A 16,777-nucleotide genomic window follows, 5' to 3' on the forward strand; every position below is an offset into this window, starting at 1 on the left:
GCAGGAACACTGCCAGGTTTCAAGGTGGTGTTTGGATTCAAATCCCATCTCTGGCAGCGTCCAAGGCCAGGTTGGAGGGGGCTTGGAGCAACCTGGGGTAGTGGAAGGTGTCCCTGCCCATGGCAGGGGGTGGAACAAGATGAGCTTTAAGATCCCTTCCAACACAAACCATTCTGTGATTGTACACATATCTTGTTCTTGGACACATCATTGTGGGCCTCTTCTGCTCATGGCAGCTCATCCAGGGGAAACACGTGGGCCACCAGAGCTGCTTGGAGTAGCTCTGGCAGTTTTCACGTCCTGCTGCTGCTCTGGCAGCACAGTGACTTTCTTGGGCTCCTTTAGCAAGGTTGTTTCTCACTGAAGACCTGGTGGTAGGTCTGAGGAATGATGGAAGTGTCTGGAATACTTGCAAACCTTCTTTTGGCTGTTTGCAAGCCACTGTCCTGGGAGTCCAATGCATTTATACTGGATTTCCACTCATTTTCTTGGCCATAGTGCTGGGGTGCTGTGTAGCTGAGTTAAACCTTTTTACGCAGGAACAAATCCTCCCAAAACGATGTGGTCTTTCCCCAGGAATTGCAGAAATTGGAAAGATGTGCAGGGAGGGCTGAGACCCATTTTCACCTCAGGTGGTGAAAAGCAGCTTTTTGTAATCTCCTTCTGGATCCTCGCTATGCAAGAGCCAAAACCAGGGCTGAAAAAGCTCATGCTCTCCTCCCATGTAGCTTCAGCCCAGAAACTGGTCCTAACACAGCCTCTGTTTCCACAATCCTTCATCTTGGGACAATTTGAATCCTAAATCTCAATATCCTTCTGCAAGGAGACCTTGTGAGCAGCACATCAGAAGTAGCACAGCTTTCCCCCCCACCTCACTGCTGCAGCATTTCTAAAAACGTCGGCAGTGTCCACGACTGGGGAGGTAGCCCAGGTGTATTTGTGCTTGAGAGCATGAAATGTGCCCAGCATGTGCAAAAACTGCTACTTGACTCTCCTTTTTGGAACAGGGGCTTCAGCTTCTGATAGGAAATGCCTGAGCACGGACTAAAGTCGGAGCGAGGTCACCTCCCAGCCTTGGGTGTGCAGCTCTATGCAAGACTTGTGCTTTGGTCTGAAGCATTGTGAACAAAGCTGCTGGATTTAGTCCAACTTAGAACTCTTGAATGAAGCTGAAGAATCAAAAACAAAATACCAAAAAGATGCTTTTCTGAATTTCACTCTATCTGTTTCATTCATATCCTCAGCTGGGGATATTTTCAAGCCTGTCTCTTCTGCTCAGAAGTGAGGAGGATTTGTCAGAATATGTTCTCTAGACTTTCCTGTAACTGCTTGTTTGTTTACAAAGCTGCCTCCAGATGCTTCGCCTTAAAAAGATGTGTGTGGCTCTAGTGTAGATTATCCATAAAATAGATTGAATCACTCTCATGTCTGTTGTGATGTGGGAGTTGCTGTCAAGCAAAATCTAAACATTAATGAATAAATTAAAATAGATCTCTCCTCTACCAGGCACAACAAGTCCTGTAAGCACTGTTAGGACTCCGTGTGGGTAAAGTTTCAGAATCAGCATAACTTTCTCAGTTATTTGTCTTAAATTTGCTTTCTCATTGTCTCACAAATGGCATTTTAAGTGAATTTTGCACAGATGATCAAGGCTTCACTAGAAGCACATGCCATCTTTGACTGACAATCAATACAGCAGCAGTTTCATCAGGCCTGCTCTGTGACTTTGGAATGGCCAGTCCAGAGGAGGAGGTGACCTGTGCGTGGTTGTCCTCCAGCCTTCCGACACGCCCACACTTTGGTTTTGAACAGCTTGTTCTGCAGCTGCAGGAGGAAGTCACAGTGTCCTGGCACATTCAGTACAGAGCCAAGGGTCTAATGAGCAGTTTTTGTGGCAGTGTCTCTTCTAAACCACTTTCCTCAGAGAGAAATTTGACTGATGGCCCAGTCCTGCTCACAAGCTCCCAGTAAGCTGATGGACCACTGAATTTGGTTACTCAGCTTTGTGTTTCTACCCTTCCTTCTCCCATATTCCCCTTTAGAAATGGGACAGGGAATGAGCAGAAACCAAAACAAGCAAAACCTGCCCAAATTCAAGCTTATGCACAAGAACCTCACTCCCTTATGGTGCAACTACTCAGTATTGATGTGTGTTCAGTATAGCCCACCCAATCTGCCCCCATTGCCTTCTGGCAAGACAAAAATGGGTGTTACTGTGAGGAAAAGAGTGTGGATGTATTTTACGTGTCATCTATCTGCTATATCAAATTGAGGCAATGAAGAGGAGACATAGCAGAAGGCAGAAAAGGGGTTTTCAAGCAGAATCACACAAAGGTAACCACTGTGGTCTTCACATTTTTTTCCTTTGGTTATGATTTCAAACTGATTCTATGGCTGTGATATACCTTCTGGTTTTTATGTGAGTACAAGTGAGAGAGGAAAAACTGAGAGACTTTGGCGTGGAATGCGGACCCTGGAAAGTAAGCAGCATGTTTTTTAAATTGCAGAATCCAGTGGGGAATGCTTCTGTTAACTTGGTGTGTTCAGCAGAGCCCTGACATAAATTAACTGTGTTGGACCAGCACTCAGTCAGCAGTGCACAGAAGAAGTGCAACTGTGACACTGGAATAAAAGCCAGGAGCTGCTTTTATGGGAATGCTGTTTGTACCAGAGTGAAGAAAAGCAGGAAGGATCAGCTTTCCATGAGAAGGGAACTCTGTTAGATAAAATCTGGTGATAATAGATAAAAATAATTTCTCAGCTTTGCTGTTGAATTCTGGAATTCTCCAGCTGATCTTCCATTAAGCCACTGTTAGGGAAGCAGGATGTGGTCCTGGGATCATTTCAAGGACATGCAGATTCCTCACCATTCAGGGACTGATAACACAGCACAAATGATAACAATGCTTCAGACCACTGTGATTTTGCACAGGTTTTTGTGAGCCCTTTTCAAAATGCAGTCCCAAAGGATTTTTTCAGACTCTGATTATTAATTTTTTTCCTTGTCCCCCCACCACCCTCCATTCCATTCTGTGCAGGGAGCAGGCCCAGAAGACTTCAGCAATCTCCCACCTGAGCAAAGAAGAAAGAAGCTTCAGCAAAAGGTCGATGAACTAAACAGGGACATTCAGAAAGAGATGGATCAAAGGTGAGTCAAACCTCTCCAATGAAAAGTGAAATTGCACTGAGCAGAGCCCCTGTGTGTGGTGGACGTGGGTAGATCCCAACAGCAGAGGCTGTTATGAGATGATGGCATCATCCAAAGTCTCTCTGGTCCGTAGCTTAGATTTCCTGGAAGCAGGAAGATAATGACTCCTGTGCTTTTGTGAATGCTTTTTCTGCAAGGCTGCATTTATCATTCTGGTTGAGAATAAGGCTACTTTAGATACACACTTTTAATTGATTCTGGCAGCCTGTATTTGTGCTTTGTGTTTGTTCACATTCTGCAGTTGCATTAGAGATTCAGCGTGTTTTGTTTGTGAGACACAGAACTTTTCTGCCCTGAAGGATTTCAAGACTGGTCTATCCCTAAATACTGCTTTGCATTTGTACACATGTGCCTACATTTTGTGTCAGCTTGCTTTCAAGAACCTATTTATTTTGCCTACTAACCCAAAATTTCTCCTTTATATTTTATATCATGAATAAGGAAGAAAAATTACATGTGGTTATATGATTTCTCATTGCTTTGTTTTTTTCCTCTCTGGTAACTTGGGTTTTTCTTTCTGTTCTTTATCGATTCTGAGGTAATCCAACATTAAAATCAGATATGGAATCACAGCAGAGTGAAGTTTAAATAAAGATAGTTTATGATGGAGAAAATAGCACCAGCAGTTAACTAAGAGTTAAACAAACAGTAATAATTGTGACTCATATGTTTGCAACATTGTCCCTTAAGGCTTCAGGACAGAGCAGTCCCACTTCCTTGCCACCCACACTTTTTCCCAGTTTCCATACACACAAGGCAAAGGCACAGGATTGCAATTGTCAAGAGTTTGGTGGGAAACTCTAAAATATAAAGAGTGTTAACTTGAGTCGTGGGACTCACATTAACCTCTCTCCCACCAGCTAATGCCTAGAGAAAATCTGAGCAGTTGTGCCTAAAACCAGCCCATAATTCCATCTTTCAGCTCTGAAATGTCCATCAGCAGCCGAGTGAAGCTGCCCTGGGACTCAGCTGGACACAGGGTCACAGTTTGTAGCCTCGAGTCTGTCTGTCCCTGTGCTGTGACAAACACAAACCATCTGGACCCAGCTTCGTTTTAAGCAGTGTGAAACAAATAAATATCTTACCGATTATTTGGGTTGCTAAAGACAAGCTGCAACAGGCAGGGTGAGAATTTCTGGTTTGCACTCCATTTCTGTTATTGATACATCTTTGTCCCAGTTTCAGACCATGATGGACAATAATGATTCAACTGTTTGTCTATGCCCCAAAAACTGGGAAGATATTAGTCTAGGAAGTTGAAGCTGTCGTAGATTGCAATGGTTGTGAGATTTATTATTATTGTTTTCCCCAGGGCAGCAAGTTGATACTGTTGTACTACATAAAAAACCATGTCAGGCTAAAAATCAATATCAAATATCTTCTCACATTGTAGGTAACTCGCTGTTTTTCACCTCTGGCAGTGTAAATTCTCTTCTGGCAAATAATTTTACTGTTCTTTTTAATGGTTGGTTCTATACAGGGCAAAAGCCCCATCTGGGTGTTCTCAGTTCCTTTTGTAAAAGCTTAGGTTGAACCTCAGAGTGAAGAAGAGACAATTTATTAAAGGCATTTACCCCCAACTGCACTAAATGAGTTTTATTTTTGTTTTACCCCTCAGAGATGCCTTAACAAAGATGAAAGATGTGTACATCAAGAACCCCCAGATGGGAGATGCAGCGAGTGTGGACCACAGATTGGCAGAGCTTGGGCAGAACATTGAAAAGCTGCGATTAGAAGTTCAGAAATTCGAGGTATGAGAAGAGACACTTCAGTAAAAAGCAGCTCAGCAAACGCTCAGGTCTGAGCAGGGCCTTCCTGTTTTGTATTGATGCACTTTGGTGTGTGTGGGCAAGGGCTACATGAGCACTTGCATTAATTGGGGTCTTTGAGCTGATTTGTGTAACATCAACGTGCACCTTCGCCTGTGGCTGCCAGCCCACCGTTACATTTGCCACAGGAAACAAATTGTGCTAAGTGGAGGTGAAGAGAAAATGTAGTGCTCGCTGGACTGCCCAGAGGGCTTCAGATGCTTATTTAATTAATTGAATAAATTGAAGCATCATGTTACAGACGTCTGTGGAAAATCAGTGTGACATAAATGCAAAGCACCATTTAGAGACTAACAGCAAGACAGAAGCCATCAGATGAAATATGTTTTAAGGAATAGTCTGCCATGAACAGAAAGCTGCTTAGTGATATAAAATCTCCAGAACAGAAGGGGAGTGTTTGGAATATATAAAGCCCATTATAATTACATGAGATGGATTAGACAGCTGAGAAAAGACTTCACTTTCTACATTATGCTTTGAACATAAACAGATACAGCCCATTAATTTCAGATGTGGTTTTACTATCCATTGCTTTCCTACCCATTTGAAATCAGTGGCTCTTTCGCTCTCCCCAGCTTTTGTTCTCGTGCATTCAGCAGTTGCTGAGTTTCTGGTGTTACTGAGACTACTCTAAGCAGCCACACATCTTTTTACTTGACTGTGACTAGCGTGGCATCATCTTCTGCTGGCTGTTTACTGCTTCTCTGTCAGGGTGTTTTCAGCACCCAGTTGGCAAAAAATAGTTACATTTTCGGTAAGCATGGTTTTCAGCAAGACAGTCCAGAATTTGAACAATTGGTCATCGCCACTCAAAGGAAAATGTGAACATGTTTACAAACCAGTCTGTTCTGTAGGCTGGCTGTCAGGAGTGTCCCAGCAGGGTGAACTCTGTCTGTCTGTGTGTCTGTCTGGCAGGGCTGGCTGGCAGAGGTGGAGGGGCGGCTGCCGGCCCGGACCGAGCAGTCCCGGCGCCAGAGTGGGGTCTACGAGGCCCAGAACCCATCAGGAGTGAACAGCTGTGCCCAGGACCGTGAGAGGTACAGTATCTGTACGGGGCTGGGACTGCCACCAGAGCCACTGCAGGCACACACCAGGGCTCTGCAGCCTGGTCTTGCCATATCCCAACTCCAAGAGCTGCGTTTCAGAAAATGTTTCTGAACTGTGGCAGCCCCCTCGCTCACTGCTGTGAAGGTGAGTGAGCCAGTGAGTTTTTACAGCTCTTAATGGTAAAAATGAGGGTTCTCACCCATCTGGAGTCACAGCCAGTTCCGAGCAAGCTCTGGAATCACTGTGCTGCTCCAGCTGGAGTTGCTCCCCTTGCCTCAAGCCTGGTGACCAAGTGGTTCTTCCTCTCTGCTGCTGAGGTTGGTCGCTATAGTTGCTGTGTTTTTCCTCTCTTGAGCAGCCCCGATGGCAGTTACACAGAAGAGCAAAGCCAGGAGACTGAGATGAAAGTACCTGCAACAGACTTTGATGATGAGTTTGATGATGAAGAACCACTACCCACCATAGGAACATGTAAAGCGCTCTATACATTTGAAGGTATCACTCAAACTTCACCCTCATTTCACTGACTGGGTTTTATTAAAGTTCATATGCCAAGGGCAAGTGGGAAACCTTCATTTAACCTTAAATAGCCAAAGGGCAAGTGGTGCTCTGGTGTGATTCTGTAGAAAGGCACCAAGACAGGGATTTGTCTCCTGTTGCACAGGAACTCTGCAAGAGAAAGACCCAAAACTCTGCTGTCAGGGTCACATTTATCTGGTTCTTTATGTACTCACCGCTGACTCCAGAATCACAAGCCCCTCTTCTTGCTGCCAGTGATGCACCAAAAGCTGTGTCCACCCATGGTCTGAGTGTGCCCTGAGCTCCCTGCACCGGATCTGTGGTTCCTGCTGTGCAGCACAGCCTCAAGTCCCTGTTGCTGTGTGTTTCAGGTCAGAATGAAGGAACAATCTCTGTAGCAGAAGGAGAGATGCTCTATGTAATAGAAGAAGACAAAGGTGACGGGTGGACGCGAATCCGAAGGAATGAAGATGAGGAGGGCTATGTCCCCACGTCCTATGTTGAAGTCTATTTGGACAAAAATGCCAAAGGTGCTATGACCTATATTTAATGTTGTTATTATTATTGTTTTACTTGCTTTCACAGAGATGATCCAACCCTGAAGCTGCTCTGTGTTGCAGATAGAGCCTTTTAAGAGTCTGTACAATGCCATCAAGTGCATTATTTCATACGTGGACTAATTATGGCTTGTTGTACTGCAAAATGTGCTTTTCTTGCTCAGAGAAGGGTAGTGTGGGGGACTGTGAAAGCAGAGGGGAAATGCAGCCTTTCCTGGACAGTGTTTGCTCAACTGCCACTGTACACCCAACTTAGTGCAGGAAGCACAAAGCCCTTTGGGATCATACAGGCTCTCCTCAGGTACCCAGGTGGCATCTCAGACACATCCACAAGTCACTGTTTTTCCCAAAGTCACTCGGTGGAACTTTACATAGGGAATATTTAGACTGCTGGTTTGTGTCTGTGTGGGAGCTTTTCAGAGCCTGTTGTGTGGGGACCTTTTGGATTGAAAACCAGTGGTAATTTAGTTTAGTGTGTGTGGAACGGGAAGGAGAGATCTTACCAAAACCCCTCCTCACAGCACTCTGTGGTCCTTGATAAATGGGTAAAACATTAAGAAAGCTCCTCTGTTCTTTCCCACCTTGCTACATTTCAGATGTATTTGCTGTTTCAGATGACCAGAACTAATGGTTTAATCTTTTGCTCACACGAGATCAATGGAGACATTCAGAGTTTGGACTCCATAAGTTGCTGTTTGTTGCTTTTAATTCCTCCCTGATAGGATGTGTTGTGTAAGGAAGCAGTGCTGCAGGGCAGACCTGGCTGGAGTAAATGCCAGTGCTGAACACCTGGTAATGGGATGCAGCATGAAAAATCAAAAGATTTTAAGCCCTGTTTCAAATCAGGACGTATTAGAACTCCATTGTTAATTATTTTGTGTTTATTCAGTCACTTAATCCTTCAGATTGTTGTTGTGTTTCCTAGACCTGAGAGTTCTTGGTGTTAAATGAGCGGCCTCATCCAAGTCAAAAGCAAACTGAACCATTTTCCTTGGTGTTTATGGGCAGCAGGAAGAGAGGAGTAGGACTGTGTCTGTAAGCCAGCACTGAAACTTGAGCAGTTCAGTGTTGGATTTGGTGTTAATCAGTGCAGTGCCTTGTCTGCTGCAGGTGAAAATCTGGGCCTTGTTTTGTTTTGCCACAATCAATTAGTTTTATGTTCCTGTTGGCAAATACATGGTCAGTTGAGATGCAAAAGAGTGCAAAAAGTTCAGCCCCCCTCTGTTGGTTTTTATTAACCTTTGAAAGAGGAACATGGATCATCCATTCTGCTTTATATCCAGAACAAGGCTGAAGGGTTGGAAATCATGGAATCACAGACTGGTTTGGGTTGCAAGGGACCATCTCATTCCAGCCCTCTGCCATGGGCAGGGACACCTTCCATCAGAGTGAAAATGCATACTGTGCTGGGGGTGAAGGCTGATACAGCTGCAGCCATTTCTGTAGCCACAGTGGAGGTTTTTCAGGTCATTTTAAGTTTTTCCATTAATTTTGCTGGATTTCAGGAACAAAATCAAATATATCTGTGAATATCTAATGTATAGGAACTATAATGTTTACTTCTTTTATTTCTCAAGTCTCTGGTTTAAGAGAAAAGCTAAAAGAGAACCTTTCATAGAATGCAGCATAAAGATTTGGAGAAAATGCTACTGTGTTTAAAAGGTGAACTTAGTTGCAAGCTGCAAATTGACTTTCAGCATATTGGTAGAAGTGACTTGCTTCAGTCCTTGAAATGGAAGGGATGTCATTCCTGAAGATAATGCTGTAAATACTAAAGCATTTGCAAACTTTAGTAATCCTTTCCTCTCTTTGGAAAGAAGGTTGAGCAGCTGGCAGAAGGCAGAGCTTACAGCAGCCCCTGGGACTGTCCCAGCCAGCAGAGTCAGTCCTGGCTCAGCCTTACCTGCCCGGCCAGGCTGTGTGTGTGCCATGAGCCAGGGGCAGCTCAGTGCCACTGCTCAGTGCTCTGTGAAAAGCTGCTTTTTCACTCAGCTGGAGCCTGTGCTGTCAGGGCTCTGCTGCAGGACTGAGCTGAGCAGGACAGGTAAGTCATGTGCTGCAGGTGCCCTCCTGATCTCAGTCTTAGAGGAGCCAAGCTGGGTCTGTGCCCTGTGAGTCCCTGTGTGAGGGCTCCTGGTGACATTTACAGGGGTGCCTCTGCTCAGAGGGTGTTGGCAAACCCTGTCACAAAAAGAACAGTAATGTCTATCTTGTTTTGCCTTTTTTTTTTTTTTTCCAGATGTGCACAAACCACTTCAGAAAATCTCTGAGTAGGTTTGCATAGGCCTGTCCACCCTTTATTCTCCTGGTTTGCTGCTACGGTTGTTTTAAGAGCTCTATTTGAGAAGGTTTTCTTTAGAAGAGATGAATGCACATGTCATATCTCCATCACTGAAAGACTTTGTTAGGTACCAGGTCGGCTCTGAAATGTCACTGCCGAGGAAGGTGCTGCCCCGACTGTGTCCATTTAGTGCAAACAGCATTGTTGTCCTTCTGAATAGGAATGAGAGCTGCAGGCTCTGCTCCCGTTGGGATTCGTGCAGGAAACTGTTCTGTGCACACCTGGGTGTAGCATCTTGCGGGGCTTTTCTGTACCTGTCAGGTGTCTGGTGCTGAGAACTCTCAAACACAGGAATTAGTTGGGCCTTTCAGCTCAAGACTGACCACCCTGTGTTACTGACTATGGTACCTCATCATCTGCTTGGGAACAAAACTGTCTTTCACTGAGGGATGTTGTGAAATCGTGTGACACACAAAAAGTCCTGCATGGAGTGACCAGCTCTGTACAAACCCTGCACTGCACCCAACAGAAATGCCACGTTCCCTTCCAGCAGAAAGCCTGGATGTTTGTTTGGGTGACATGCAGGAATAGGGGCTGGTTTGGGAAGTTAAACTTTTTGATAAAAACTATTTTGGAGCTGTGGGCTGATGAGCATTTTGGCTCCTTTGCCGCTGTGGGTCTGTTCCCCCTCACCTCTGATGATATCAGTAATTCCTTATGGACAGCTCTGGGATTCCCAGTGCTGCAGCTCTGCTGTTTGCTGTAACCATCATGCAGAGCCTTGACTTATATAAAAAAATAGGTAAAAGTTAACCACGCTGATGCACTTTTTATCTAGGATATATCTGATTATTTAATGCTTGCCAAATTATTTAGGAATTGGTAATTATAAACTGGACTGTGGCTTTTTAAAATCCTTTTGTTAAATACATGCCCTTAGTTCTCCCAGTATAAAAAAATTGTATATAACATAACTTAAAGACTAAAGTTACTTGAATTTGAATTGTTTTTATCCTTTTACATGTGTATAAATATAAATGGTTTTATAGGCTGTTCTTCTGTTTAACCCAGATGTTTTGGTAACTACTCGGTCCCTCTGATGTTGATAAGTGTTTTTGGTTACTCAGCTGCCTGCACCTGGACTTGCATAGGAACTGCTGTTGTGTGTTAAGGTTTGTTCAGTCTGGCCAGTGTGGTTGTCTTGTTTCTATTCTTTTTTTTTTTTAAGAATCATCATCTGTCAGGAATCTCTTTATAGCTTGATGTACCACGGTGTCTTCTTCTAATAAACATTATATTTTCTCATTCCTGTGAGGTTTTGGTTTTTGGGTTTTTTTAATGGCAGTTACTAGTAGATGGCAATAATTAGTGGCAAAAAATAGTGACATTTAACTTTCCTAAGGGACAGCAAATGGCCCAGAGCTGCTTCCCACACTAAGCACAAATGCAGTTCTTCTCAAGAAAAATATTTTATTGTGGCTCTTTGAAAACTTCTTTGTGCTGTCATATGGAAGGATTTGATGGAAGTGAATGCAAAGGAGGTGAGAGGGTTCCCCTGGTCTCTCAAATGCAAGGGAAGTTTGGACTCATCCTGTATTCCCTTGGATACAGCAGTTTGGGCCAAATCACGCTCCTGGATTGTAGCTTCACTTGGCCAAAGGAAAAACTTGTCCTCAGCCACCAGTCTGTGGGAACAGGATGGACAGAGGAGGCATTTGGAGGCTTAGGCTGGTTCACTGACCTGCATATTCCTGGCTTCCCTTGAGAAAGAAAGGCCTCTGCAGCCTGTGGTGGAAAGGAAAGCTCTGGATTCCTCTGCAAACTCTTTGATTTAATTTCCTGTTGTTGTTCAGTGTCATTGATGGTCTCTGGAGCTGTCAACTTGAACAGATGTGGTGCTGCTTTGCAGACAGAAAATGAAAAAGCTGTTTGTTTCCTCAGTGGCACGAAGCAGGTGCTGGCAGGGTCCTGCTCCCAGAGCAGAGCAGAATCCCAGTGATGCTCATCCCAGGCTGGAGGGAAGGGCTGAGGGTGAAGGGTTGCTGTCTGAGTCAGGAGCCTTCCTCAAGCCCTGTAACCCAGTAGATGCTTCATTGCCCTATTTCCTTTAACCTCCTGCAGGCAGAGCTGCTCTTAAGGGACCCCATTTTCCCCAGCCTCTTTCTAATCCAGTCTCTTTCTTTTTGTCTTTCTTATGTTTTAGATTCCTAAAGGTGTTTGTGCTGGTGCAAGAACCTCGGGGCGAGCTTGTCGCAGAAGGAGAAACAAAATGGTCTGTTTACCCTGCAGGCAGTTAAAACACACCCATGGAAAGCCAGACTGCCAGTCTTGTCTGGAGTTCCCACTTGAAAAATTCAGACCTAAATTCCATCCCAGTACCATTCAGACGCTTGCTCTTTTCCACGGCATGCTACTTGTGGCTCGGATTTCCTTATCAGCCTTTCCCACTCTTCTGCCAGCCTGGCACAGCCCCTCTGTCAAACATAACACACACTCCTCCCAACCCAATCCCTCCCAACTTCTGTCACAGAACTGCTGGCTGCCCTTGGATGCAAGGGGTAGCCAGAGAGTCCCAAGCATGTGCTGGTCTGTCTTCTGTTCCCTTGTCCCTCAGTCCATCTGAATGTACACACTGGTCCATCAGCGTTTCACACGGTGCCTTTAGTGCTGAACCTGCAGGCCCTCTCACAGAGAGCGTGGAAAGGAGGTGGAAAACCTCCCCTGGGAACAGTGTTACACCAGCTGGACTGGGCTCTCAATTTGTCAATATTAAATCTGATCCACATGCATTATTCAACGTTCTTCCTTCCCCAAAAGGTCACTAATACTTGTCAGCCTTTATTTCTCTTTTTTCAAATCCAGGCTGATGCTCATTCCAAGTATTAAATCCCTCTGACCCTGCTGTTTCCTGAAACCCTTCAAGCTCACGTATGTATTTGTTTTCCTGCTTGTTCTCTTTGCCCCCTCCTGTGTCCCTGCTGTTCTCACACACACACAGACACACACAGACACGGACAGTGGCATTTTGGTTGGCAGCCCTTGTTGCTGCTCACAGGCCCCGTTTGGCTCTCGTTTCAGCCTGCATGCTCGCCCTGTTGCCTTGCCTGCGCCCACCTTCCTCAGGGTCACGTTATTTTGTGGCTCGTGGTTTAATCTCTTTGCAGTTTTCTTTTGGTTGGTTTGTTTTTCAGCATTTCAGACCTGCCTTCTCTTTTTGCATGACCTCCTGTGCGTTCTCATCAGTTCATGTTGGAATAACGGAGTTTTTTTAGATAAATAAAAGAGGAAAGAAAAAAAAACCCGCGCTTTTCCTTCTCCCATCTTGTCGTGGACTGGACTTGGACCCAGCAGCCAGACAGGAATTGTGACCACCCTGTTCTCACATGGTTTGGTTTGAAGCAGAAGTAGGATAAGTGATTCTGCAATTTATCATGTCATACAGTTGTGAGAGAGCTACAGTATCTCCAAATATCACATGATCTGGACCTCAACTGCCTAACAGAGGGTCAATTTCCTCTCTAAACTTCTACAAACTTATATATTCTACCTTGGTTTCCCCTGAATTGTTACCATTGCTTGGGTTTTACAGTCATGGACATGTTTGAGCCCTGCAAGAGTCAGTTGCCACTAAATAGCTCCTGAGGGTCAAATTTATTCATGGATCCACACCTCATTTGGGGGAATCTACTGGCTCTAATCCAACTCCACCATATTCTGTACAATCCCCACAGTTTGAGAAATTTTACATGGAAGCCACTATGGGCAGTGACCCCAAAAGGAAACCTCTCAGGGCTTGTCTGCAGGCAGGTGAGTGTTGTTTTGCTGCCTGCCAGGCTATCCTGCAGGGTCAGCACATCAAAACACATCCCAGAATCTCAGACTCTCCGTGTTGGGGATGGTCTGGGCTGTCCCCACAGGGGATGAAGTGATTTTTGAGCTGGGTTGTGTTGTGTTCATAACTCTGTCCCTTTCTCTCCATTCAAGATGCCAACTCTTAAGTCCCTTGGTGCTACAGTTCATCCTGTAGCTGTTGTGTGATGGTGCTTAGGAGTTGCCAGCATCAACCAGCAGAAGGTTTGTGATTTAAACCCAACCCAGATGTGCTGAGCACGGGCAGCACCAATGCTGGGGCTATTCTGCTGCAGCACTGAAGGGTCAGAATCCATTAAATCACTGCCTTACCGCTGCTGCTGCTGTGGTCACTGAGCTGTTCAGATCAAGAGCAGAATGGGATCCCCACAGCTGGCACCTGTGGCTTTGTGGCCTCCACCTGCCAGCAGATCTAAAGGGTTGAACAATTAACAGGTGTGCAAAAATATCCTTAAAATATTTTTAGCTGCAGTATTTTTATTCTCGTGTCCAATGCACTGTTGAATCAGCAGCTAAAAATTCATTTTCACCTATTGTTGTGCCATCTATGTAAAAATTAGATCAAAGTTTGCTTTTCTATATTTAATCTGGGTGGACAGTATATTATTGTCAGCCTCTGTGGAACATTGGAACAATTGCAATGTCTGTGTTGCTAAATTGTGCTGTAGAAGGAGCATTAGCTTTAGCTGACTGATTGATTCCTGAAGTTTTATTAAAAGACCATGTATGGAGTTTTTATAAACTTGGTAAGTAGTTCCCAAAAGCCTGGATCTTAAAACTTATTTAAGAAATAGTGACAGTCATATCTCACAGTCTGCACACATTTATTCTGCTGCCGTTATTCAGGGTAATGAATAATTTTTGTAGATAAATTTACCTTTGGCAAACGCTGAAGAACTAAATATGTGACTGGTTTATAAAAACTCTGCTTGGATTTACTAATCTTGCCCAGCAGCGTGGACTGTACATCCTATGAAATTTCATGATCCCCAGCAAAAGTCTCTAATGCCCTTTCTTAACACCTGTAAATAGAGAAGAAACATATTTACTGATACTCAAAGTTGTGTTTAATGCTGAGTATTTTTCAGAAGTTCATTTAGTTTGATGCATATTGTTCTCTGGTTTTTTGTTTTCCTGCCTGAAATGTCAGAAGACCTAAAAGAAGCCAAATTCTATTTTAACATGATGATGTCGAGCACTTTTTTATTTGTATATGTGTGTGTATGTGTGTTTGAGCACTGATCTCGAGATCTCGGTGGCATCTCAGTGTTGTGATTTCATTGCCAATGTAAAAGGTTCTGGTGTTGCCCATTCGTTTCTGGAGACAGAATTCAACCAAATAAAGTGCTTCCATTTGAAAGCGAATATTGACCTTGTAGCAATGAAACAAAGTCATCTGCATATTTAAATAAACATTTAATTCCAGAAATACAGTTTCACTGGACCCTTTTGATCAGCCAGACGAAGAAAAATGAGTTTGTTGCTTTTCTTTTCCAACAGAAAAGTTGGTGCCTCTTTGCTGGGGCTCTTGGGGCTGTTGAGGTGCGGCCGTCGCTCTCCCACTGCTGCTTCCCACAGATGTGTCCAGTGGAGAGTGGGAATTTGAATTTGGCTGTGACTGCTGCTTCAGCCACAGAGAAATTCAGACTAAAACTCCCCAGAGCTGCTCTCTTACTCCTCCTCATTCTTCCTGACTATGGGTGGGTTGGGCTTTTGCTTTCAGCTGCAAAATTTACATGGAACAAGTGGATCAGCCCATTCCAGTGTGGTGCTGTTCCTACTTCTCTCTTCAGATAAGTGATGACACAGGTTCACTTGTGGTACCTGTTGGCTTTGGTTTTACTTCCTACTGGAATTTTCAGCCAATAATTTGGCTCTGCCTATTCCTCTGACTGTCCCACAGAGCCAGGTCCCATCAGGTCACTTTGAGATTTGATTTTATCAAAACTTGACCTTTCCAGCTGGTGCTGAAGAGAGAATTAAGTGGTTGGGTTGCTTGTTTGTTGTTTTTGTTTTTTTTTTTTTTAATTTGGTCATGTGAGGAGAAAGAAACATGGGCTGTTGTGGCAGGAGTTGGTGTGGGGGAGGGGCAGCTGGTTTGTGCTTTTTCAGTAGGAGCCTATGAGAACTGGAAACTTGGGGAAAAAATTTCATCTAAAGAGAGTTGTACCATGGAGTGCCTGTGGTGAATGCTCTGGTCTAGCTGGAGGTCTTGGCAGATGTTTTTGTTGCTGATTGGTTTTGTATTAAGACTCAGGCTGTTGCAAGCCTGGTAAGGAAGGGGTTTGAGCAGGGATGTGTGGATGTGCAGCTCTGTCCAACAGCAATGCCTCCCTTCCCCAAATAATGTGAAACCCAGGCACATTTCTGTAGCTCTGGCTGAGGTGTGTACAATTCCATTCTGGTGTGCAGGGTCGTGAATAATGTGTGAGAGAAAAGCCCCCGGCTCTTGGGCAGCTTCTCCATCAGCCCTTGGTCCAGGCCATGGGAAAGAGCTCATCCAAGAGCCACGAAGATTTGCAGTTTTCCTGCTCAGCAGATGACACCTGGTGGTGCTTTTATCTGAGAAATAATCTAGAGCTTATTTTTGTTAATACAGTCAAGCTGCTACATTTCTTCAACAGGATTGCAGTTGTTCTTTGCCAGCACTAATTAACATCCCTGTCAGTTCAGGCCAGATCAGGGCTGTTTGTGACAGGTTGCTGGTCTTTGGGTTTGGGCAGCAATGAATAGGAGGGGGTGTCCCTCTGGCTCTGACTTGGATTTATCTTTCACAGAATCAGCACTGCTGACTTTAAATAGAAACGGCACAACCGAAGGGGTGAGTGAGAGCTGGGGGCGGAAAGCTGAGCCAAAAGGGAGAAGAAAAGGAAATAAGGTTGTATGGGGTGTTTGTGTCACAGTTACAACACAGCAATGGCTCTGCTCCTGGGAGCAGCACACAGGAACTGAACTCCTGGAGGACTGAGGGGAGGGAGCAGATACTCGAATACTGAGGTTTGCTCCATCAGTCCCCAATGCACAAACAGTTCTTTCAGCTCCCCTTTTTTTACAATTGATAAAGGGACCTGATATAAAAAAAGGGGGAAGTGATTTGCAAAGAGAACTGATAAAGAGTTCAGCACTGGCACTGGCTCCCAGAGCTGTGCTCAGAAAGCTGTTTGTCTCAGAGCTGCTCTCAGCGGTGTGCTCAGAAATGCCATGGCTGCCTCCAGTGGAGCTGGAGGAAAGCAAGGCTGCAGTCAGAGCTCAGAAGAAATCAGGATGCAGAACTAACCTCGAGCACTTCAACAGGCAGAGGGTAACTTAGAGCAGAGTCAGGGCTTTGCCAGAGCAGCCCTGGAGCTGTTTGGACCCTGAGCAGATGCACCCCTGGGGAGGGCAGTTCTTGGTGGCTCTGGGAAGGTTTGGAGCTGTTCAGCTGTTGCTCAGGTAAGGGACTTGTTTTTAAGATCCAGGTTTGGGC

At 44.8% G+C, this 16,777-nt stretch overlaps 1 protein-coding gene across 23 annotated transcripts in view; it reads left to right on the forward strand.

The window, feature by feature from the left end:
* The window catches only part of FNBP1 (formin binding protein 1), a 71,495-nt gene extending 56,755 nt beyond the window's left edge, over positions 1 to 14,740 (forward strand). For 12 of the 23 annotated variants that reach the window (XM_017745468.1, XM_017745484.1, XM_017745486.1 and 9 more), the window contains 6 exons: positions 3,039 to 3,148; positions 4,827 to 4,959; positions 5,953 to 6,074; positions 6,440 to 6,579; positions 6,975 to 7,133; positions 9,400 to 10,749. In XM_017745468.1, coding sequence (XP_017600957.1) covers positions 3,039 to 3,148; positions 4,827 to 4,959; positions 5,953 to 6,074; positions 6,440 to 6,579; positions 6,975 to 7,133; positions 9,400 to 9,434 — 699 coding nt within the window. In that variant the 3' untranslated portion in view covers positions 9,435 to 10,749. Of the gene's footprint in view, positions 1 to 3,038; positions 3,149 to 4,826; positions 4,960 to 5,952; positions 6,075 to 6,439; positions 6,580 to 6,974; positions 10,750 to 11,644 lie in introns of those variants that run through there. The other 11 variants (XM_017745467.1, XM_017745476.1, XM_017745478.1 and 8 more) reach the window with 5 other exon arrangements.
* The last annotated feature ends 2,037 nt before the right edge of the window (positions 14,741 to 16,777 follow it).

The sequence above is a fragment of the Corvus brachyrhynchos genome, unplaced genomic scaffold (genome assembly GCF_000691975.1).
Source record: "Corvus brachyrhynchos isolate BGI_N302 unplaced genomic scaffold, ASM69197v1 scaffold59, whole genome shotgun sequence".
NCBI classification, from domain to species: Eukaryota; Metazoa; Chordata; class Aves; order Passeriformes; family Corvidae; genus Corvus; species Corvus brachyrhynchos.